General features: G+C 39.9%; 3 protein-coding genes across 5 annotated transcripts in view; all 3 read left to right on the forward strand.

The window, feature by feature from the left end:
* LOC135094829 (XK-related protein 6-like) overlaps positions 1–7,903 on the forward strand; it is a 10,732-nt gene extending 2,829 nt beyond the window's left edge. For both annotated transcript variants that reach the window (XM_063995237.1, XM_063995238.1), the window contains exons 4-9: positions 333–434; positions 976–1,205; positions 1,810–1,965; positions 3,050–3,206; positions 4,793–4,956; positions 6,158–7,903. In XM_063995237.1, coding sequence (XP_063851307.1) covers positions 333–434; positions 976–1,205; positions 1,810–1,965; positions 3,050–3,206; positions 4,793–4,956; positions 6,158–6,333 — 985 coding nt within the window. In that variant the 3' untranslated portion in view covers positions 6,334–7,903. The remainder of the gene's footprint in view (positions 1–332; positions 435–975; positions 1,206–1,809; positions 1,966–3,049; positions 3,207–4,792; positions 4,957–6,157) is intronic.
* Positions 7,904–15,571: 7,668 nt separating this feature from the next.
* On the forward strand, positions 15,572–22,174 carry LOC135094864 (tumor suppressor candidate 2-like). Of its 2 annotated transcripts, none has more exons than XM_063995325.1 (3): positions 15,572–15,782; positions 17,651–17,768; positions 18,564–22,174. In XM_063995325.1, exons 1-3 carry the CDS (start codon positions 15,658–15,660, stop codon positions 18,657–18,659), a joined length of 339 nt encoding a protein of 112 aa, XP_063851395.1. In that variant the 5' UTR covers positions 15,572–15,657; the 3' UTR covers positions 18,660–22,174. The 2 variants fall into 2 exon arrangements, with proteins under 2 accessions (XP_063851395.1, XP_063851396.1); XM_063995326.1 differs by lacking the exon at positions 15,572–15,782 and adding an exon at positions 15,889–16,329.
* Positions 22,175–23,178: 1,004 nt separating this feature from the next.
* Positions 23,179–25,000, forward strand: part of LOC135094927 (serine/threonine-protein kinase PAK mbt-like) — an 18,276-nt gene continuing 16,454 nt past the window's right edge. Inside the window, 1 exon segment of the mRNA XM_063995440.1 lies at positions 23,179–23,437. The gene's annotated coding sequence lies outside the window, so the exon portion shown is untranslated.

Here is a 25,000-nt window from a genome sequence, read left to right on the forward strand (position 1 = left end):
TCTCTTCAAGTCTTTCTTCATAACTGATGTCTTTCAATTCTGGTACCATCTTCGTTGCTATCCTCTGCATTCTTTCCACTTTCCATGTATCTTTTTTTCTGTGTGGAGCCCAAACTACTAGTGCATCTCTCTCTCTCTCTCTCTCTCTCTCTCTCTCTCTCTCTCTCTCTCTCTCTCTCTCTCTCTCTCTCTCTCTCTCTCTCTCTCTCTCTCTCTCTCTCTCTCTCTCTCTCTCTCTCTCTCTCTCTCTCTCTCTCTCTCTCTCTCTCTCTCTCTCTCTCTCTCTCTCTCTCTCTCTCTCTCTCTCACCTGTGCCTGTGATGGCCCTGCAGGTACATCAAGGACATGTCCAATGACAAGGTACCTCCTGTTTCAAAGTGCAAGTGGGTGGCCCGGGTCCTCATTCTCCTGCTGCAGCTTGGCCCACTCATAAGGTAATGTTGGGATGGAAGAGGAGCAGAGGGATTAAATAAGGGAGTAGAACAAATACTAACACCCTTGAAAACCCCAATAACTTCCACTGCAGCTTGTCAAACCATCACTGGAACCATGAAAATACTCTTGAAAACCCCAATAACTTCACTCCACTGCAGCTTGTCATATTATCACTGGAACCATAAAAACACCCAATAACTTCCACTGCAGCTTGTCAAACTATCACTGGAACCTTGAAAACACCCTTGAAAACCCCAATAACTTCCACTGCAGCTTGTCAAACTATCACTGGAACCTTGAAAACATCCTTGAAAACCCCAATAACTTCCACTGCAGCTTGTCATGCTATCACTGGAACCATAAAAACACCCTTGAAAACCCCAATAAGTTCCATTGCAGCTTGTTAGACTATCACTGGAACCATGAAAGCATCATTGAAAACCCCAATAACTTCCACATACCTTATTATAAGCTGTAGACAAGGCACCTGGCACTGAAAACACATGCTCATCATCATACAATCTCAATTTCTCCATACAGGTACTATGACACACTGACCTTTGGCCTGAAAAGCAGATGGTACTGGAGACGAGGGGACACACACCGACAGAAACAGTTTTACACTTGGATGCTTTACGAGGATGCGGACTCAGTGTTCCTGCGCATGTTTGAGTGCTTCATGGAAGCAGCACCACAGTTAGTCCTCCAGCTGTACATCCTTACCCAGATCCCTGTAACTGATGATCCCTCAAAATATGGAAAGATTTGGCGTAAGTTTTGTCTTGTTTTAGTTTTCAAGGGTGGTGATTTGACAGGCTCTAGTGTAAGTTATTGAGGGTTTTAAGGGTGTTCTCAGGGTTCCAGTGATAGTTTAACAGTGGAAATTATTGGGATTTTCAAGGGTGTTTTCAAGGTTCCATTGATGGTTTAACAGGCTGCAGTGGAAGTTATTGGGATTTTTAAGAGTGTTTTCAAGGTTCCAGTGATAGTTTAAGAGCCTGCAACAGAAGTTATTGGGGTTTTCAAGGGTGTTTTCATGGTTCCAATGATAGCACGACAGGCTGCAATAGAAGTTATTGGGGTTTTCAAGGGTGTTTTCATGGTTCCAGTGATAGCTTGACAGGTTGCAATAGAAGTTATTGGAGTTTTCAAGGGTGTTTTCATGGTTCCAGTGATAACTTAACAGGCTGCAGTGGAAATTATTGGGGTTTTCAAGGGTGTTTTCAAGGTTCCATTGATAGGTTGACAGGTTTTACTTTTAGTGAAACCTGTATTTTTAAACACTTTAAGCTTTCATAGGTCTGTTTTACAAAGGTTACAAAGACAGCCATACATCCTGCTAGGATCACCATAATCACCATCCTCCCTCATCAGGGTATGTCATCTTCTTCGGGTCGGTCACCTCGCTGGTCAGCCTGGCGTGGGGTGTCATGGCCTACTCACGGGGCTGCCGCTTCACCCAGCTGGAGAAGAACAACATCTCCTTGCTGGGCTCCTTTGTCATCTTCCTGTGGCACCTCTTCTGTCTTGGTGAGACACTCAGCAGCTCACACACTGCTAGCCTTGACTAAAATGAACCAGACTTATCTTTACCTAACCTAACCAATTTTTTTTTCTGACCTAACCTAATCTGTCTTAACTTAACCAAAGTTAAATTTACCTAACCCACCAAACCTATTGATCTAACTTTACTTAATCTAACCTAACCTAAGAAAACCTAATTTTACTTGGCCCAACCTAATAATCTAGCCAAACTTACCTTAATCTTACCTAACAACCAAACATAACTTTACCTAACTTAACCTAACCTAACCTGGCCTAACCAGACTTAATTCAGTGTACATAAGAACCTAACCTAACCCAGTGTGTGTGAGAACCTAACTTAAACCCAGTGTGCCTGAGTGTGTGAGTAGATGTGTTGTAAGGTCATTATTCAATAACCTAGCCTAACTTTACCTAACCTAACTTTACCCAACCTAAGCCAGTGTGCATGAGTGAGAGAGTGAATGTGTTGTCGAGGCAGTGTCTCATGGCTCTAGTGACAGATTTACAAGATTTACACATTATTAACAGGAGAAACAGTCTTGAGAATCTTGCTAATCATCTCTGTAGCCTTGGAAAATTATTGTAGTGAGAGAGGAAAGCATTTCAGAATATGGTTTTTGAAGGATGTTTTTACAGTTGTAGTGACAGATTTACAAGATTTCTACATTATTGAAAGGAGAAGCAGCCTTGGGACTCTGCTTATCATCTCTGTAGCCTTGGAAAATAATCTTGATGAGAGAGCAAAGCATTTCAGAATATGGGTTTTGAAGAGTATTTTTACCATTGTAGTGACAGATTAACAAGATTTCTACACTATTAAAAGGAGAAGCAGCTTTGGGAACATGGCTAATCATCACTGTGGCCTTGGAAAATAATTGTAGTGAAAGAGGAAAGCGTTTCAGAAGATGGTTTTTGAAGAGTGTTTTTAAAGTTGTAGTGACAGATTAACAAGATTTCTACATTATTAAAAGAAGGAGCAGCCTTGGGAACCCAGGTAATCATCTGGAAAATAGTCATGGTGAGAGAGCAAAGGTTTCTGGTCACTGTTTCATATTTCACCCGTCCTCAGCCGCCCGGGTGACAGCACTGGTGCTGTTCGCCTCCTGCTTCCGGATGGTGGTGATGTGGGTCTGCCTGGGCCACTGGGTAATCATGGCTGCCTGTCTCCTGCTGTGTCGTGCATTCAGGGAAGCTTGCACCTCCATTTTCTCTGAGGTGCTGATGAGGTGAGGACTGGTGGTGGTGGTGTGGTGGTGGTGGTGTGGCTGCATAGAGATGATGAATGACTTGTGAGGCAGTTTGATTATATGCTAAACAGTTATCTCTCTGCATATTTGGTGTATTGAATAGTTCATTTTGTAACGTGGTGGTGGTGGTGGTGGTGGTGGTGTGACTATAAATGAGGGATTGTGAGTGACGTTTAATGATACACTAAATAACTGTCTGTCTTTATATTTGGTGTATTGAATGGTGTATTTTTTAAACTTTCAAGCTGTATCTTTGCTCTGTTCCCACTGATTCGAAAATGGCAAGAAATATTTGGCTGCAGGAGCAAATATAGCAATAACACCACCACCACCACCACCACCAACAACAACAACAACAACAACAACAACACATAGAAAAAAAAAACACATTCACAGTAACAACAACAACAACAACAGTGACAGCACATTCTCACACTACCACCACCACTACTAACAACAACAACAACAATGTCCAACCCTTCAGGAAGTAAACCGTTCATGCAGGGCAGCCACAGAATGTCTGACTTCTGATCTCTCTAAAATTACTGATTGGGGCAGAGCAAACTTAGTATTGTTCAGTGCCTCAAAAACTCAGTTCCTCCATCTATCACCTCAACACAACCTTCCAGACAACTATCCCTTCTTCATTGACACTTAACTGTCCCCTTCTTCTATACTGAACATCTTCGATCTGTCCTTTACTTATAATGTAAACTGCAAACTTCACATCTCATCTCTAGCTAAAACAGCTTCTATGAAGTTAGGTGTTCTGAGTCATCTCTGCCAGTTTTTCTCACCCCACTAACTGCTAACTCTGTACAGGGGCCTTATCCATCTATGTATGGAGTATGCTTCACATGTCTGGGGGGATTCCACTCATACTGCTCTTCTAGACAGGGTGGAATCAAAAGCTTTTCATCTCATCAACTCCTCTCCTCTAACCGACTGTCTTCAGCCTCTTTCTCATCACTGCAATGTTGGATCTCTTGCTATCTTCTGCCACTATTTTCATGCTAACTGCTCTTCTGATCTTGTTAACTGCATGCCTCCCCTCCTCCCATGCCTTGCTGCACAAGACTTTCTTCTTTCTCTCACCTGTACTCTGTTCACCTCTCTAACGTAAGAGTTAACCAGAATTCTCAGTTATTCATCCCTTTCTCTGGTAAACTCTGGAATTCCCTGCCTGCTTCTGTATTTCCGCCTTCCTATGACTTGAATTCCATCAAAAGGGAGGTTTCAAGACACTTACCCTTCAGTTTTTTACTACCGCTTTGGATTTGGGGACTGGCATCTCAGTGGGCTTTTTTTTTCTTTTTTTATGTTCCTCCTACATAAACACACACACACACACACACACACACACACACACACACACACACACACACACACACACACACACACACCACCATACTTTCCCCATACCACCAAGTACTCACCCAAACCCTATCCACCTAACTTAACCTAACCCTGTCCACCTAATCAAACTAACCCAGCCCTTTCCACCTAACCAAACTAACCCAACTTGACACTATCCACCTAATTTAATCCAACCCAACCATCTCCAGCTTGGTGTTTGGAGCGGTGTACATTTTTGTGTTCCTGAATTACAAGGACGAGCCAACACGGTGGAAGTATGTGGCTTACTACACCATGTGGGAAGTGGAGAACTTGGTACTGTTGGTGTTGTTCCTCCTGTATGCTGACCCTGCTGTCTGGTACTATGTCCCAGGTGAGTTGCCAAACATAGGCACATAAGAGCATAGGAACATAGAAATATAACAAAAATTAGTTAAGCATCAGAAATGAATAAAACATGCAGCATTTTTTAATCTCTATTTTTTTGTAATTTTTATTTATTTATTCATTTTTTTTATGTAAGAGAGGCACTGGCAAAATAATAAAGTATGTAGCATTTCTTACTTATTGATTTATTTTATTTCATTTCATGCATTTCAAAAATTTGTATTCATTATTTTTTCTGTAAGATGGACACTGGTACTGGCATAATTCTTCACATACTTCCTGTAGTCAGCTCTGATTATACACTGAAAAAAAAAATATATATATATATACAGTGGAATCTTGGTTCTCGAACTTAATTCGTCCCTGAATGTCGTTTGAAATCCAAATTGTTTGAAAACCCAAACTATTTTCCCCATAGGAATCAATGTAAAATGAATTAATCTGTTACCAGACACCAGTCTACCCTGTCTTAGCAGTTTATGACAGGCACTCTCACATCCAAGATGGCTGCTTCACAACATCTCCAGCTCATAAATTATTTATACAGAAAGGATGTAACGAATGAACTTAGTGATACAGAACTCATCAGAAGATACTGTTTAGACCGATATAGTGAGGGAAGCCTTGCAGAGGGACACAGAGAGGAGCAACCCACTTACCACCAAAATGAAGATGATCATAACATTTAGACATCTTGCTGCTGGGGAAAGCTACTGGAAAAATGCAGTTGTGCAGTAGTGATGGTGTTCTGGGTGATTGAAAGAGGAACAGGTGGCTTGGGATTACTTCTGAGTGCCAAAAACTGTTTTGTTTACATCCTTATCAGCAGGATCACCTTTACTTTATTTCAAATATTGAATTACTGTCTTACACTCTGTGTCTCTCCTCCAAATATATAAAAACAAAGTAGATATTTATAGAAACTTTTGCTATGTCTTTTAATATTTGAAATTAAGTAACCTTGTTCTAGAATCAAACTATGGTACCACAACCAAAGCAATAATGGGTTCAAAATTTTGTTTGAAATCCAAATTGTTCAAAAAGGGAGGCGTTTGGTAACTGAGGTTCCATTGTATATAAAAGAGTGTTCAAAGAAAAAAACAAGACAAGCAAAACAAAATCAAGCATCAGTGAGGAAAACAAACCATAATTCTTGACACATTTACATTTCCTTGACGTCTTTGCAGCGGTGGTATTTCATTTGATGGCCTTTGCCCTGGGTCTGGTGTTCATGGGCATCTACTACACCCAGCTGCACCCCTCCAAGTGTGCCCTGCCCGTCCTGCCTCCACCCAGGGAGCAGGACGACCTCATACACTCACCAGAGGAGGATGCACATCAGGCAAACCAGACAGAACTATAGCACCCTTGTCATCACCATGCCTGTTATCACCATGCCTGTCATTTCTACTCGTAGTCTCAAATATCTCAGTATCTTATCTGTGACTACTTCTAACAGGCTGCTGTGGAAGTTATTGGAGTTTTCAAGGATGTTTTCATAGTTCCAGTGATGGTTTGACAGGCTGCTGTGGAAGTTATTGGGGTTTTCAAGGGTGTTTACAGGAAGTTACTGAGAGTTTCAAGGGTGTTCTAGTGATAGTGAAATGGAAATTTTTAACTGTTAATGAAAAAACACCCATGGGAACCTGACTCATGATTAGTGTGGCCTTTGAAAACAGTTGTAGTGAAAGAACAAGGCATTTCAAAATATAGACTTGTGTTTGGTGAGTCGAGATGTGACTGTGTGTAGGTTTGTATAGGAGAATGTGCTCATAATGTAGTTGTTAAATATGTGAGGCATTTAGAGAGAGAGAGAGAGAGAGAGTGGATCTTCTTTACACTATATATATATATATAACTTAAATTAGTGTATTTGTGTATGTTTGTCTTCATGTGTATTATAATTATATATGCATACTAAAGGGGAACCAGTCATGTGTGTGTGTGTGTGTGTGTGTGTTTGTGTGTGTGTGTGTGTGTGTCAGCCTAAGTGCCTTTAAAGAAATGTCTTGTGATTTTTTTTTTTTCTCCTGTTCTTCTTCTTCTTCTTCTTCTTCTTCTTCTTCTTCTTCTTCTTCTTCTTCTTCTTCTTCTTCTTCTTCTTCTTCTTCTTCTTCTTCTTCTTCTTCTTCTTCTTCTTCTTCTTCTTCTCTCATTTCTTCTTTTTCTACTTCTTGAGTTATGGTTTTCTGTATCCAATATTTTCCCACTCTCCTAAATAACTTTGTTCTTACTTCATTATTTCATTCAGTATTCCTTCACCCTCTTACTCTCTCCTTCCCCTCACTACATCCCTCCTCCATGCCCCTTGTTTCCTTTCTCTCTCCCTCTCCCTCTCCCTCTCCCTCTCCCTCTTCCTCTTCCTCTTCCTCTCCTTCCTGTTTGACTACTAGCCCTGTTGTTGTTATTCTTTTTTTTGTTTTCTGTTGTTTTTTTTTATTTGTATTTTTCTCATCTTTTTATTTTTTCTTTCTTGTCCTTATCAATTCTTCCTCCTTCTCCTTCTCCACCTCATCATCATCATTTCCCTGTTCCTTTTATGCTTCCTTATCAACTCTTCCACATCATCTCCTCCTCCTCCTCCTCCTCCTCCTCCTCCTCCTCCTCCTCCTCCTCCTCCTCCTCCTCCTGTCTAAAGCAACAAAGGAGAAAGGGGAAGAACCAACAGGAGAATGAAATCTTAGAAGTATTAGTGTAGATCTGCCTAAAAGAACAGTTGGAGAGAGGAACACAGGATCACAAAGAAAGACCAAAGAGAGTGCAAGGTTAGATGTATTAGTGAGGGAATCTCAGAAGGGGTGGCATGATGTGTGACGTGCATTTATATTTCCCTGGGTTATGACTGAGCTCATGGGGGTGTGAGTGAGCTGAAACTTACCTACAGTCCCTCATGCATGTCTCTAGCTTGTGTGTGTGTGTGTGTGTGTGTGTGTGTGTGTGTGTGTGTGTGTGTGTGTGTGTGTGTGTGTGTGTGTGTGTGTGTGTGTGTGTGTGTGTGTGAGGAAGGCAGGACAGACTGAGATGATGGAGCAACTTGGGATTTTATTGGTGGGTGGTAAAGGAAGGCAGCACACAGAAGTCAAGAAAGAGTTGAGTTAACATACAAGACAGCACCTTAATCTCTTATTGGTGGTGGTAAAGGAAGGCAGGACACACTGAGATGTTGAAGGAGGGATTAATTCATATTTTAAATTGTAGCATGTTATTGTTGTTGGTTAATGAGGGGAGAGCAGACTGAGAAGCTAAAATGCAAATTAATTAACATTTTAAACTGCACCTTCACTTTTTATTTGTGCTGGTAAGACTGAAAACTAGAGAACAGGAAGTTGATTTTGTCTGTTAATTTTGTCTCTTTCTCCACAAAATTAGAGAAAGTTCATTTTGTCTCTCAGCCACAGAGGTAGAGAAAGTTAGTTATTTCTGTTTCTCTTAGCCACAGAACCATTCAAGAGACTGTTGTACAAAAGCAAGCATCAGAAAGGAAGTGAATATATGAAAGCTGTGTGTTGCAGTGAAAGGTTTGCTCATGCTAATGGTGAAGGCAGCAGTGTGTTGCTGCCTGTGTGCTGGACGGCCACCACTCTTAGCCTCATCTCAGTATTGGTCACTTAATCTGTATCCCTGTGTAATAAGGTCGTAAATATTGTATGTCTGTTGCGGGAGTTTGCGTCGTGTTGCCCCAAGATGATAAACAAACAAACACACACAGATCCCTCAGACCGAGACTTGTTTGTTTTCTTCTGCCACAAGTTATGTTCTTCATTGCATATGGGAGTTTATTTTGTGTTGTTCCAAGGTGATATTCAGAGCCAAAGCCATGGTGGTAAGGACACACACACACACACACACACACACACACACACACACACACACACACACACACACACACACACACACACACATTTCCACAAATTCTTCTGTACAATTATCACTTTGCAGTACAGTAGGAATTATTTTTATTTATTTTTATTTTTTTAATTCTTTTTTCAATGCATTATATTTTATTTTATTTTTTTTTATTTTTATGCATAATCAGTTTTCCTTTATTTTGAAACACTATCAGTTTTCTTTTTATGTTCATTTTTTTTTTTCTTTTTTTAATGAATTTTTGTCAATTTTCACATTAGCTTCCCTTGCCACCATGAGGATCTAGTAGGGCGCCTCAGTGCTCAGCCAGCTTCCCTCATTGCTGCACTGCACTGTGTGTATGTTGGTGGTGTTATGTCTCACCACTCCCTCCCAAGCAGTGTGTGTCTCTGCTGTGCCATGCCGCCTCTGTTGCTTTGCCCACACTCTTGTCATTGTTTGCTTTGGGTGTTCACAGGCTATTGATATACTCTTTTGGTTTACTCAGGTATTCAAGATAATTGCACATTCTTGATTAAAATGGTAGCAGGTATTGTTAATATTCTCATTTTTTTTTACGTTTATAGTTGATGATACTACTGTGTGTGTGTGTGTGTGTGTGTGTGTGTGTGTGTGTGTGTGTGTGTGTGTGTGGACTTACAGCAGTGTTCATTAGGGTGACGGCACAACTTATCACAATGTATTCTTAATTTTTCACGCTTGTAATTGATGAAATTGTTATTTTTATTTGTTTGTTATGAAATATGTTATTTTATTAGTTTTACTGATTGACTGATTGATTTTTACTGATGTATTTCAAGTCCATGCACAATGTTGATTAAGATGACAGCAGGAATTATCTGTGTTCTCATTTTTCACTTTTGTAATTGATGTTGTTATTATTAATTGATTTAATTTTACTTTGATTTTATGTATGTATATTATTTCTTTACTCACATATCACAAATCACCACGCAGTGTTGATTAAGATGACGGCAGGAATTATTCACATCATCGTTTTTCAAGTTTGTAATTAATGATGTTTGTTTATTTATTCTATTTTATTTTATTTTTTTTTTTTTTTTTTTTTTTTTTTTTTCACTCAGGTATATCCAAGCAGTGCACAGTGTTGACAAAGATGGCTGCAAGAATCACCAGTGTATTCTCACTTTTCATGTGTGCAATTGACAATTATTATTTGATTTATTTATCTCTTATAGTTTTTCGTTCATTTATTTTTACTGAGTTATGAAATTGTTGCAGCGTTGATCATTAACCCTTTCACTGGCAGTCAATCTTTCTCATCATAATCTACACCTTTTAAAATACTCATACCACAGTCTTAAAACCCTTGTATAGTGTAGCAAAGATGGAATTAACCTCATATTATCTTCCCCGTGACCATCCAAACACTTTACCACAGTGATCTAACGTTGACAGACAGTGAAGGGTTAAGGTGGCAGCAGCGTTGACAGATATCATTAGTGTAGTGGATGACACCGCAGCACCACGCACCACTCACCGCCAGCCGTCATTCGGCGGTGTGAGTGGATGCCAGGCTTTGTGTACACTCACACCACATCATATTAGATACTTGTTGCTTGATTTGTTTATTTTTGTTTACTTATCTCATTTATTCTCTTATTAAACTGTTCATTTTTTATTTACTTTGGTCATTCACTTATTTGTTTATTTTGTTTATTGATCTCATTTATTCACTTATTTATCTGTTTATTTTCATTTAATTATCTCATTTATTCACTTATTTATCTGTATTTTTATTTACTTGGCACATTTATTCATTTATTTATCTGTTTATATTTATTTACTTAGCTCATTTATTCACTTATCTGTTTATTTTTATTTTGTTAGCTCATTTATTCATTTATTTAACTGTATTTTTATTTAGCATTTATTCACTTATTTATCTGTTTATTTTTATTTAGTTAGCTCATTTATTCATTTATTTACCTGTTTATTTTTTGTTGTATTTGTTAATTATTTGGTATAATTCTTGATGTCGGTGTAAATGTTTGTTTTCTCTTGTCTGATTCTACTTATTATTCACTGATCTATTTCAGTTTCAGTCACATAACATGATTTATTCGTTTATTTACCTATTTATTTGATTTTTACTCTATTTATAAATTGTTGTAATTCTTGAAGGTGTAATTGTTTGGTATCAGTTATTTAATTCCACCTCTTACTCACTGACTTGATTATTCTTTTTATTTTACTTATGAAGGTTGGTTTTATAAAATCCATGATGTTTTGTTGGTTCAAATGTCAGTTATTTAATGTCGCATATTTATTACTTGCTGACTGATTTATTTTTTTTATTGTACTTGTCAACTTTCTTTCATAATGTGTGATGTTTTATAAGATCCATGATGTTTGCTGGCTTAAATGTTGTCAGTTATTTCACTCCTCTCATTACTTACTGCACTGTTTATTTGCCTTATTGTATCGGTCAAGTTTTTCTCACAAAGTGCAATATTTTGTTGCTGGTTCAAGTGCTTCATTTATTCTCTGATATTCTCATACATTCATTTACAGGGAGGTTCCATTATACAAACGTCCGTTATACAGAAACCAATGATACAAGATGAGTAAATTAGAGACCGTTTTCTTTATACGAGAGCAAGTATCCAATGACACAAGCTTCAGTCCCAGGCGAGTAAAATTACAAAGTTTAAAATGGTTGCCCTCCTGCACCCTCCCACTGACACACCCAGGCTGTGTGGTGATGTGCTGTGTTCAGATGCACAGGGATATGTTTGTGAACACTGGAAGAGAACTGCACACCCCTCCCCTCTCCCCTGCCAGCCATTGATTCCACCACCATTAACTAAACATTGGTGAGTGTTGTGCAGGTTTTGTGTGTTTAATTGATATGAAATCATATTTTTTGTATGCTGTTTTCTCTTCCAGGCTGCTATATTGACAGTTCTGTAATATGACACATTTGTTGCATTTGGTATCATACATTTTAGCTTTGGTATTGTACATTTTAGCTTGAAAACTTACTGAACTTTACCATTTTTTGCTATTAGTTATGTTTTGCTATATGAAAATTTTCTACATGAGCAATTTAAATGGAACCTAACTGCTCATATCATCGGGACCTCCCTGTATTTCATGTCACTCATTACATACTGGACTATTTATTTGTTTTATCATAATTGTCAAATTTCTTCCGTGACTTGTAATATTTTATAAAATTTTCAGCATTCTATAAGACTTAGAATGTCAAGCACATCAAATTTCCCACATTTTACAAGAGAAATTTGTCTGATCTTGTTTTAAAGCTCCCTAATGACTCAGCACTAACAACCTGCTGATTACTGAGTCTGTTCCATTTATCCACCACTCTTTGAGAAACCTGGCAATGTGTCACACTCACATTCACCTTAGTCACCTCACCACTTCACATTCACTTCATTCACTCACTGCACTTCACATTCACCTCAGTCACTTCACTTGGCATTCATCTGAATCACTTCAATTCACATGAGAGTCCTGGTAGGGTTCAGGCCCCAACAGTGCAGCAGTGACCTCCTCTCAAGGCAAACTCTCTCCTCCTTCATATCAGTATACTCCTGTGGTGCTCTGAAGGGAGGTGAGGTGTGTGTGTGTGTGTGTGTGTGTGTGTGTGTGTGTGTGTGTGTGTGTGTGTGTGTGTGTGTACAGTGGAGGGGTAGTGGTAATGGTGTTCTCAGGCCTGTCACTCAAACACTTCCTGGTGGTGAGTGGTTGAGTGTGGTGTGACGGTGTGTGGTGGCATTCTGTCAGGGCTTACTGGTGTAATTGTTATTATTTTAATCTTCAGACTGTTTTTTTCTTTTTTCTCTTTTTTCAGTTATGTTTTATTTTTATTCATTACTTGTTGTTATTATTATTATTATTATTATTATTATTATTATTATTATTATTATTATTATTATTATTATTATTGTTGTTGTTGTTGTTTATTTGCATATTATTTTATATTATCTTACTTATTCTTTCATTTTGTAAGATCAGTTCTGTTCAAGGTCAACAAAACTGAAAAGAAAAAGAGCTCACTGACAAAAAAATAAATAAAAAAAAAAATAATAATAATGATAATAAGTTTAAGACCAGCACAGCAGTCAGAAAATTAATATATTCTTTATAGTCTAAGTGTACAATGTGTATAGCAATGTCTTCCCCACATCAAATTAAGAAACATATGCACAATTCTATGTAAATTCCACCCATTAAGATTCCTACCCACTCCAAAATCCCATGGTAAATTTTGCTGCTCTTGTATAACCTTATGTTAGGTTATTATTTTTTTTTATCATGGGTGTAGTTAGTTGTCAGGAATCTGGTGGGGAGAATGTTGGCACTTCCCTTCAGCTTTAATATTACAAACACACACACACACACACACACACACACACACACACACACACACACACACACACACACACACACACACACACACACACACACACACACACACACACACACACACACACACCTCACAACTAGAACCATATTCTGAAACACTTCTGTGCCACACCTCCAAAAGGCTCTACATGAAGTTTTAAGAATGTTCCCATGGTTCTAGTGACAGATTAATAAGATTTCTATACTTTCAACACTTAAAAGGCTGTAATTGAAGTTACATTGCTTTTTAAGTGTTTATATGGCTTTTTAAGATTTTTGCATTATTAACAGGAGAAATACTCTTAAAACTCTGATTGAAGTTACTTTGGTTTTCAGAGTTTGTGTGGTTCTAGTAACATTAACAAGGTTTCAACATTATTAAAAGGAGAAACACTCCTGAGAATCCAGCTGATCATCTCTGTGGCCTTTGAAAATAGTTGTGGTGAGAGAGCATAGTGTTTCAGAATATGGGTCCTAAGACCTTCATTTACTATTTATTATTGTCACTATCCTAGATCACTGTAATGCATTGTAAGTGTGTATGTATAGCGAGTCACCATAATGTGTGTGTGTGTGTGTGTGTGTGTGTGTGTGTGTGTGTGTGTGTGTGTGTGTGTGTGTGTGTGTGTGTGAAGTATAGACACTCAGACCAAAATACAGTAATGATCATTAATCATCACAAAGTTAATATTAGGAATTGTCTCCTGGTATTTTTTTTTTTTTTTTTTTTTTTTTTACCCTGTGTATTCTGGAAGGCCAAGAGGACATGAGAATGAGGACAAATCCTGGATGCAGTAGTAAAGAGTGTTTGTTATTGTAAACTTTGTGTGTGGAAAGTTTTATGTAGGAGGGACACTGGCCAAGGGCAACAAAATCCAATAAATAAGGCCCACTGAGATGCCAGTCCCTGAATAGGATCCAAAGCGGTAGTCAAAAGTTGAAGGATAAGTATCTTGAAACCTCCTTCTTGAAGGAATTCAAGTCATAGGAAGGTGGAAATGCAGAAGCAGGCAGGGAGTTCCAGAGTTTATCAGAGAAAGGGATGAATGTTTGAGAATACTGGTTAACTCTTGCATTAGATAGGTGGACAGAATAGGGGTGAGAGAAAGAAGAAAGTCTTGTGCAGCAAGGCTGCAAGAGGAGGGGAGGCATGCAGTTAGCAAGATCAGAAGAGCAGTTAGCATGAAAATATTGGTAGAAGATAGCTAGAGATGCAACACTGCGGTGATGAGAAAGAGACTGAAGACAGTCAGTTAGAGGAGAGGAGTTCATGAAATGAAAAGCTTTTGATTCCACCCTGTCTAGAATAGTGGTACGAGTGGAACCCTCCCAGACATGTGAAGCATACTCTCTACATGGACAGACAAAGCCCCTGTACAGAGTTAACAGATGGAAGGGCGAGAAAAACTGGTGATGTTTCAGAATGCCTAAGTTTATAGAAGCTGTTTTAGCTAGAGGTGAGATGTGAAGTTCCCAGTTTAGATTATAAGAAAAGGACAGACCAAGGATGTTCAATGTAGAAAAGTGGGACAGTTTGTGTGTGTGTGTGTGTTTGTTTTCATTGTTCAAGTATTTCTTTTATGTATTTTTCTTTTTTCTCTTTCTTTTTTTTATGGCCCTATGTAATCTGGTTTTTTCTTCTTTATTTCCTTTTCCTCCACCTTTTCTTCTCTCACTGTTTCTTTTCTTTTTCTCCTTGGATTTTCTTTCTTCCTTTAGTAATAGTCTCATTATCTATTTGTTTCATTTTCCTCAACCATGTATGTGTGTGTGTGTGTGTACTTGCTAACTGTTCTTCCTATATGCATGTAATGATCAAAAGATATTTACTACTGCTACATAAATACATACATATATACATACTCTTCTGGGCCATGTATTCAGGTTCACTCCATATATAAATATGCGGCATGTATTGATTAATAGTTCATGTTTGGCATTGGACCAAAAATTGTTTATAATAAAATGGTGAATTTAAAGGATGGCTTTTTTTCCTGATTACTTTGTTTTACTCTTAGGTTTGGTTAAGTTTATTGTGAGAGAGAGAGAGTTGGGATAATAATAATAGAGAGAACAATGATGCTGAGAGAGAGAGATCACTACTTTTTACTCACAATGCTTAAATAACCACAAAAAAAATAAATAAATAAATCCACATTAAGAACAACACTCCCTAAAAAAAAACAATAATATTATTAAATGATGATAAAAATAAAACGTAAAATCAAACACCACTTCATCTACCACGAGCCTTGAGAGAATCAACGCCCGCAACCCAACACGCGAAGAGAATCCAAGAAGAATCCAACCCTATTATTGCGTCACCTGATCCTCTGGCGGCCGTCAGCTGTTGGATCAAAACATTGCGGGGTGGAGAGAAGGAGAGGAGAGGAGGAAAGGGAGAGCCAGAGGCGTTTAGTGGGTGAAAATGGGGAGCAGCACGTCTAAACTGAAGAGATGGATGAGCAGCGGCACGGACGAGGTGGAGGGGAGGGAGAGCGGTGAGAGGGCCGTGAAGAGACTTGCCTCGCCTTTTGTCTACATGAGGAGAGGGTGAGTGGTGTTGTCTGGTCTGATCTTTCTAGAAACGTCCTTTTTGCGTCTCAGTTGGCCTGTCTTTTTGCCTCGTTTTCTTTTCTTTATTTAGTTATCTTTGTCCTCGCCCTTCGTCCTTGTGAGGGGAGTGTGGTGGTAGTCTGGTCTTATCTTTCTGGAAACGTCCTCCGTGCGTCACACTGGCCTGACTTTTCACCTCTTTTTTCCTGCCCTCTTACCTCCTTTTTCTGCCTTTTTCACATCTTTTCCAATCATTTTACCCGCTTTCCAACCCATTTCACCTCTTCCTTTACTTGCAAGAGCTACCTGTAGAGTAATAATGCCTCGCCCTTCGCCCGAGTGAGGAGAGCGTGTGCACAAGTCTTATCCCTCTGGAAACTTCCCCCCCGCGTCTGCATAATGAAGGGACTGGCAAGGAAATTAGTGGCATGAATTTATCTAAACCTAACCTAGCCCTCAGATGGAAGACTCAGGTTAATTCAGTGTTATCCAGAAGGGCTGCCTGTCACCCACCTCACCCACACCAAGGCCGCCAGGGTCACGGGTATGATCTGAGTCTGTGGTTTTCAAGATAGTCACTCTTTTGTTTCTGGGCAAAAATGTGATATTTTTTTTATTAAATTGTTTATTAATTTAGTCAAAGTGTGAGCTGAAGAATGAAGGGTTATTTGTGAAATTAATGACTTCAGCTTACTAATTGGGAGATTGTGATGTTTATTAATAGGACAATATTGTAATACTTTTTCTTTTCTTTTTTTTCCCTTTTTTTTCCTTGTCTATCAAATCATGAGCTAAATAATGAAGAAATCCACAGTGAAACATGAACTGAATCAAACTAACCCTAATCAAACTGCATTACTCTGAACCTAATTTAATCTAACCTAACTACATTAATCTGAACCTAACCTAACTTAACCTAGCTGTATTAATCTGAACCTAACTACATTAATCAGAACCTAACCTAACTTAGCTGCATTAATCTGAACCTTACCTAACCAGACTGTATTAATCAGAAACTAACTAAAGTGAATAAATGTAAACCTAATCAAACTCAGATAAAAGTGCAGATGTTACTTCAGTATCATGTGCCTTACCCTTAGCAATGTGATCTGTGTTATCTTTACCAGCCTGAGGAGAGAGTGAGGCGGCATTACCTGTGGGGACATAGTTCAGGCAGTCCTCGGTTTATGACTGTCTGTCACGACGCTGGCAGTGCTTGTCCCTGTACATTTCCCCTTGGCTGATTTTTATTTTGTTACTGATTTATCTAATTATATTTTTATTTCCTTCATGTTCTCCATGTGTTTTATATGGGTACAGTAGTTATGTTTTATGTCGTAAATGATGACCATACAGTACTGTAGCATCAACACAGGTGACATGACATAGGAACAGGACTCCTTCATTAATCAAGGATGCACTGTAAATTGCAGCTTTTTACAGTACATACTCTTTTGTTTGTCTCTTTCTTAAAACCACAACAGACATGATGACTGGTGGGAGAGTGTGACTGTAGAGCGAGTTCAGTCTGTGAAACATGATTTCTAATTCATGTTGCAAAATGCTATAAATTTTAGCTTAATCAGTAACATGCTATAATTACTTTTAGCTGAGACAGTAACCATTCCTGACAGTAACAGGCACTGACATACAACTCTACCACTGTAGAGACTACAGCACAGCACACACCACCAAGACATCTGTCACTTTCAGTTTAGTTCAGTGACCCACACACCTGCACCACTCTTCCATGCACCACAGAATCAGCAGCAGCAAAACATCTTAGCCAGTTCCAGTTTGATTTGCTTTACATACTCACATCATCCTCCCCTGCCCCACACACTCACATCACCTTCCCCTTGCAGCTCCATGTACCTGGACGAGGATGGAGACGTGGCACACGAGTTCTATGAAGAGGTTCCCCCACTGAGGAGAGGCGTCAAGGCCACCATGCGACAGATCCTCACCAACCTCACCCCGCAGGTCAGCCCGGGTCACCCCTCCTGCTGTGGTGGTGGTTGTATTAGTAGTAGAACTAGTGGCAGTGAAAGTAGTAGTTGTAGTTGTAGTAATAGTAGAGTAGTAGTAGTAATAGTAGTTGTTGTTGTAGTAATAGTAGTAGTAGGAGAAATAATAGTATAGTTGTAGTAGTAATAGTATAGTATAGTAGTAGTTGTTGTTATTGTTTTTGTTTTGTTGGTGTCAAAGTACACCACTAGATGCAGTGCTAACTTGAAAGACTGAGTAAGTTAGTCAGCTGACCAGGCATCCATCAGTCTGCCAGCCCACCAGTGACTCAGTGAAGCAGTTAGTCAACCACTCAGTCAAAACATCAGTCAGATAGTTAACCATCCAGTTGGTCATGTAATCAACTTGTCAGTCAATAAACCAATTTAAAAATCAGTGACATGAACAGTCAGTCATGGCCATTATCATTCAGTCAGTCAGTCAATCAGTCAGTCAGTCAGTCAGTCAGCCAGCCAGCCAGCCAGCCAGCCAGCCAGCCAGCCAGCCAATCAGTCAATTAGCCAGCCAGTCACTCACTCACTCAACCAGTCACTCACTCACTCAACCAGTCAGTCAGTCAGTCAGTCAGCCAGCAAGCCAGCCAGTCACTCACTCAGCCAGCCAGCAAGTCAGTCACTCAGCCAGCCAGCCAGCCAGTCACTCTACCAGTCACTCAGCCAACCAGCCAATCACTCTACCATGCACTCAGTCACTCAGCCAGCCAGCTTCCCTGCCAGACACCCCCACCCTCACCCTGCCACTCCCCTGTAGGGTGACGTGCGGCTGCCGTTCCCCTGCCTGCACACGGACTTCCCGGTGGTGTTGTACCAAGACTCCCAGGAGGACCCCCGCATCTCTCAGCGGTGACCCCGGGGCCCGCACCTCCCCTAAGGGTGTGACGAGCGGGCCAGCGAACGATGGGGTGCCGAGGGAGCCATGCCGACTGTGGCGAATGTGGTTGGCCACCGCGAGTGTTGTGGTGTACATGCGTACCATACTGTGGTCTGTGGGTGCGTGTGTCAAGCCTTCCCATACCTCCTGCCCCCCCCCTGTCACCTCCATCACCTCACCCTTCACCTCACTCCTCCCCCTTTTTGCCTGCCGTGCTGTACTGTGGGTGATGTGCAGCTGTGGTGGCTTTGAGGGTGTTTTCTTAAGTTCTGGCGTGTGTGTTTCGTCTGTGGTGGTCGTTCGGTGTTTCTCAGACCTGTTCTCCTGGCTGTGGCGCAGAGTGTTGGTGGGTGCAGGGGTTAGTGTTCCGTTGTCTTGAGGGTCTTGCTCACTGTTTATCTCTCAGGACCGCATTCTGAAACACTTCTGCACCACACCTCCACTACTTTCAAAAAGTTCTGGTTGAAGTGACTGGTTTTTAAGGTGTTTTATGGTTTCTAGTGACAGATTATCAAGATTTCTACATTATTAACAGGAGAAACAGTCTTGAGAACCCAGCTAATCATCTCTCTGGCCTTGGAAAATAGTTGTGGTGAGGGAGCAGTGTTTTTGAATACTGGCCTGTCTTTGTCTTTCTCCAGTACATTCTTTTAGTCACGGCACACCACCACCTTGACTCTCACAGAAAGTGTGTACATACAGTGTCTGGTGAAGGGATGTATTAGTGTTACAACTGCTGTGTGTGCGTGCGAGTGTGTGTGTATATGTGTGTGTGGGGGAGGAGGGTACAGTCACCCCTCACCAGCCTCTCTCCAGTCTCACATGAAGTATTCACAACAAAACTGGCTGTGTTTCTCGCTTGACCGGCGCTCACCAGCTCTCTACTTAGCATGTCCCTGGGAGTGTCTGAGGTGCATCTTGTCGTGTCGCTTCCCCAAGATACTGATGATGTGATGTCTCATGCAGTCCCTCCTGACTCAGATTTTTGTCCTGAGTTCCCCCGATGCTGCCAGGGTCCCCATGTGCTATATTTGCTGTGTTTTTACGTTTGTTTAGTTCGGTAGTGTTCTGACAATAATTTTGTTTGATGTGAGGTTATGTTCCTGGCTCCCTGTAATGTGTGAGTCCTTACTGAGTTGTTCTCTTTGAATTAGGTTGTGTTGCTCTGTTGTTGATCAGGCAAGGCAGGCAGGAGTGTTTTGACAACAACCTTTGTGTGGCATTGAGTTATACCTCCAGTGTGTTGTATTGTCTGAGTCAGTGGTGAGTGTTGAGCTCCCACATGTCAAGCTGTAACCCTTTCACTGCTGTGGGCGCCCCTCGGCACCACCCTGGATGCTGCAGGAGACTATTGCAGGGATGCCGAGGAAGGACGAGAGGACAGGAGCTTCATTCCACCTTTTCTTGATACACATCTTTTTAAGAGACTGACAGAAATGTGCTGCATAAAATTGTAGGTTAATGTGGGAAAAACTTGTCCTGGTAGTGAAAGGGTTAAAGCATTAAGAAAAATTACAAATTGGGTAATGTGGTGCCCTGTGGCCTTCATGGAAATCTTTGAGAAACAGAACGAGAGGAAAGACAAAGCCACCATGGAGAGCCTTGCTGGCAGCTGAACCTCTGAGTGACAACAATATTGGACCACAGGGCTGTGTTGAGGCTTTGTGTCTCTGGCTGCTACAATTGGTCTGTGAGTGTGTGTGTGTGTGTGTGTGCTACTTCAATGAAACACTAATTGAGTTTTTAATGAATTTTTGGTGCAGATCTGCCTGTTTCTGTGGGTTTCTTTCATGGAAGAACAAGTTACAGAGCCTTGGACTTTGAGTGTGTTGGCAGCCAGCACCACTGTGTGGGTCTCTGTCTCACCTCACTGCAAGTGGTTTAGGAAAGTTACATGATGATTAGCTGATAGTTTTTACTGAATTATTGGTGCAAACATGCCAGCTGCTGTGTTGGTTTCCTCTTTTGTCTTAGTTAAGCATCGTTTTGTCAGGTTAAGTTTAGGAGGCAAGGTGGCTGCATGAAGAGGTGATCCCTGTGTGGCCCCCTGAACCTGTGAGTCACATGCCTCCCTTCAGTGCTGCTGCATCAGCTGCTGTGTCACCTGTTGTGCATCAGTGTGTCACTGACCTGCATTAGTTTTGTGCTCAGTTCATAACCAGACTTGAGAAAACTATATCGTTTTTTTTTGTAGAAATTTTTAAAGTGTTTTTCATTTTTATAAATCTTTACCAGAATAATTAAGAAGACATTCCTTCAACATGCACTAGAAATATTTAGGATGTTTTCAACTTATAAATCTGGACCATAATGATCAGGAAAAACATTGTTGCAGTCTGTTTAATGTGTTTGTCAATTTATTGATCTGAACCATAATAATTAGGGAAACATGGCTGCAGTGCCTATAATCATAAGTCTGGGAAGGATTAATTGAGAAAACATTGTTGCAGTGTGTACAAATTAACATGTTTTCAGTTTATAAAATCTGAACCAGAATGATTTGTGGATTGTGGCTGCAGTTTATAGAATTAGTAGTTTGTATTTATTCGTTTTTTCAAGTAAATGTTACGCTCAGAACACTTGAGCAAACTGATGTGTGGTGCGGCAATTTTTTTTTTTTTTTTTTCTACAGCTCTCATATACAGGCCAAAACATTATTATTTATTTTCACTTATTTATTTTGTTATTTGTTTTATTTTTATTTATTTTATTTATTTATTTATTTTTTATTGAGGGTGTTTGACATGTGCAATGTTGGTTAGCAGGTATTTATATAATTGCAGACACAGCCATCACGCACCACCACACTCACCACAGACTCACGCTTTGACTGTCTAATATTACTCCAGAAAACATGGGTTGTATAGTGGTAATGTGTATGTGTGTCACTGTGTACGAGGCTCAGTAGACAGCAATAATGCAAGACAGAGAGAAAATGTTTAAAACTCTCACTAGAAAGGGGAAAGTAATATATAATCATTATCACTCCCAAATATCTATATACACTTTTAAGAGAGTTACTGTTAAATCCCTTCTTGGCTTAGCGAAAGGAGGATTGGAACAAGGGAAACTGTGCGCCCTTTAACTTATTCATTCCCTATGGGTTAATATTAGTACCTCTATAGGCAGACTTCAAGAGTAAGATATATATATGCTATTAAATATATCACTTGTTTTCCGCCCCCTTTTGTACCTAATGTGGAGTGTGGAATAGTTAGACGCCCCCTCTCCCCTTTTTTCTCCCTTTCCCAACACTTTTACATAAGGATGATTGCTGTAGTCTATAGTGTTGGATTCTCCCGTATGGGGGTTAGATGGTGTGGGTCTGTAGGCATGTTGGGAATGAAAGATGTGTGTTACTTTATATGGAGTTGAATGCTGTGTGGGTCAAGAATTACGTTGTGTGTGTGTGTGTGTGTGTGTGTGTGTGTGTGTTAAGTTATGGTACCTAATCCTGTTTTAAGTGTTCAGATTAATTAAATATATAATGAGAGGTTTTCAAATGTTTCACAACCTTCAATGTTCGTAGTTGTAATGGATCTCTCTCTCTCTCTCTCTCTCTCTCTCTCTCTCTCTCTCTCTGTGCGTGTGTATGTGTGTGTGTAGACATTTCCGCTTCTTCCTCCTTCATTTATTTCATTTATATTATTTAGTAATATATTTACTTGTTTATTCTCTCTCTCTCTCTCTCTCTCTCTCTCTCTCTCTCTCTCTCTCTCTCTCTCTCTCTCTCTGGTCTAACAAGTAGCAGAAACGATGAAAACTTAGAACATTTATTAAGCAAACTACGTTGTAACAGATTATGGAAACTGCGACTAATTAATACGTACGTACAAACCATCCACTTACTCAAACACCATAAGCAACAATTCTCAACCCTTAAAAAAAAAAAAAAAAAAAACACTACAACTTTTATAACCCTAAACTGAAAGAAAAGAACGAAGAATTTCTAACCGAGCGAAAAGTAATGAAACCCTAATCAATTTTCAGAAAGTATCGCTTAGCCAGTGCCTCCACCTGCTGGCACTCGAGGGGCCGGGAGGTGTGCCTGGCCAGCATCAAGTGCCATTAACCCCATTAGGAGGCACTGGTCCATTAAAACCATTAAGAGACACTCGTATGGCTTGGCGCGAGGAGGGGGCCGACCAGGGGGCACTCAAACATTCCTGGGGCCCGGAGAAGAAAATGGAGCCGTAAAAGAATGATAAAGCACGTATCTCCCTTATACTGGGGTTATAGTTAAGGGGGTGTGTGAGGGTCAGGCCAGTGTAGTGGAGTGTCAGATTTCACAGCCCTGGCACAGAACAAACAGCCATTGTTCCCCATCCACGCAAAGAAAACGCAATGCCACGCCCGTCACCACAGAGAACGTTACCACCACAACACCTCATACCTCACACACCACACACCTGGTCACACCTGTAATAACACCCTATCTGACCTGAGAGCCATTTTCTGAGGGGGTTAAGGGCGAGAGGGGTTTAAAATGGCGTAGGGGAGGTGGGGGTGAGGGAGAGGAGGCGGGAGGAGGAGGGAGAGGAGGGAGAGGGGGCAGACTCTCCCCCACACAGCAGGTCCCGGATGACAGGTATCAACATGGGAAAGTGACTATCTCCTCGTCTATTTTCTCGCATTTTTAAGGTGAATTCGACTACCCACGCCCTTGAGGACTGTGCAGAGGAGGACCTGAAGACCAGCTGGAGGTGTGGGGCGCCTGAGGACAGAAGAATTATGCCCCAAAGTGCTTATTTCAGGTGAGTGTGGAGGCGCTGGCTAAGAGAAGCTGGCCAGGGGAGAGAGGACCACCTAATGTTTTGCCTGTAGAATCAAAACCTCAGTGAAAATAAACAAACCAAGGTGTATTCTAAACTCACATCAGTATTTTAACCACCCCAGGTGCTAATTGACCCTTAATTAACACCGTGATCCAGGTAAACTCAAGGTGAAAGGTACTAACATGATTTTGAAGTTACTAATTTTTTTCTCTCATGTTAGCCTACCTGTGAGTTACCTGCGTGTTACCTGTGGAGTACCTGTGTGCGTGGGGGTTACCTGTATAGGGATATGTTAATTAGCAGGTGTTTCAAGGTGTGCAGGCATTCAGGTGTAGAGAGCCAGGTGAAGGTCATTAAGTGAGGTAAGGTTAAGGTAAAGGGGAAGAGTGTTACCTGTGCTGGGTGTCACTAGGGTGTGTTAAAGGTGTGTTGGCAGCACTACAGGTGATTAATTAGGTTGGATTGCCAGGTGTCACTTGTTAAGTAATTGAGGTAGTGGTGGTGGTGGTTGTGTTACCTGTGTTTGGTGTAATTAAGGTGTGGCTAAGGTGTGTAGGTAATTAATTAAGTTTGGGTTGCAAGATGTCATTTGTTTTTTTTTTATTTATTTGTTTATTTATTTTTGTTATTGAGTTTTCCTTGTCAGTTTGGCAGTTTTTTTTTTTTTTTTTTTTTTTTTTTTACGGTAAAGAAAATTTTATAGTTCTATTTTAATCTATTGTTATTTTTTACTCCTAGTTTGAGAGTTAGTAATGATTGTGTGGTTAGTTACTGGATTCTTACTTGTGCCATTGGTGGTGCTGTAATTAGGCTAGTCCAGGAATCGTTATTTAATTTTTACCTGTGTTGTTAAGTTAGTTTAAGAATTAGTTACTTTTCATTTATTATTTCATTCATATCTGTTGTTACTGTTTGCATTGTTAGCTTAAAGAACTTGCAACGATCGTGTGGTTCATTTTTCAGCATTTGTCGTTAATGTTAGGTTAGGTTAGTCGTTAGGTTAGGCTAGGTTAGGTTGAAAGAAAAAAGATGCAATATTAATGACATAGAGCAGTGAAGCAGGTGATATCACATGTCAGAGGGAGGAACAGTGACTAGACAGATGGAGAAGTTAGGTTAGTTTGAGTTAGGTACTTATAATTGTGCATTTTATTATTTCATTTTGATTTGTGTTGTTAATGTTGCCATAGTAAGGTTAGTTCGAGAATTAGATACTACTTTTCAGTTTATTATTTAATTTTTGTTTGTGTCGTTAACATTCGTATTGTTAAGTTAGTTTGAGAATTACGTACTTATAATTGTTCAGTTTATTATTTCATTTTCCATTGTGTCGTTAATGTTGCCATAGTTAGGTTAGTTTGGGAATTAGTTACAATTGTTCAGTTTATTATTTTATTTTTATTTGTGTCACCAATGTTCATATTGTTAGTTTAAAGAATTAATTAAAGTTGTACGGTTCATTCTTCAATTTCTCTATATGTCATTGAAGTTTGTCATGAAATTATCATAAAGAACAAGTTATAATTGTTAGGTTAATTATTT

This window comes from Scylla paramamosain, chromosome 47, assembly GCF_035594125.1.
Source record: "Scylla paramamosain isolate STU-SP2022 chromosome 47, ASM3559412v1, whole genome shotgun sequence".
Taxonomy (NCBI): domain Eukaryota; kingdom Metazoa; phylum Arthropoda; class Malacostraca; order Decapoda; family Portunidae; genus Scylla; species Scylla paramamosain.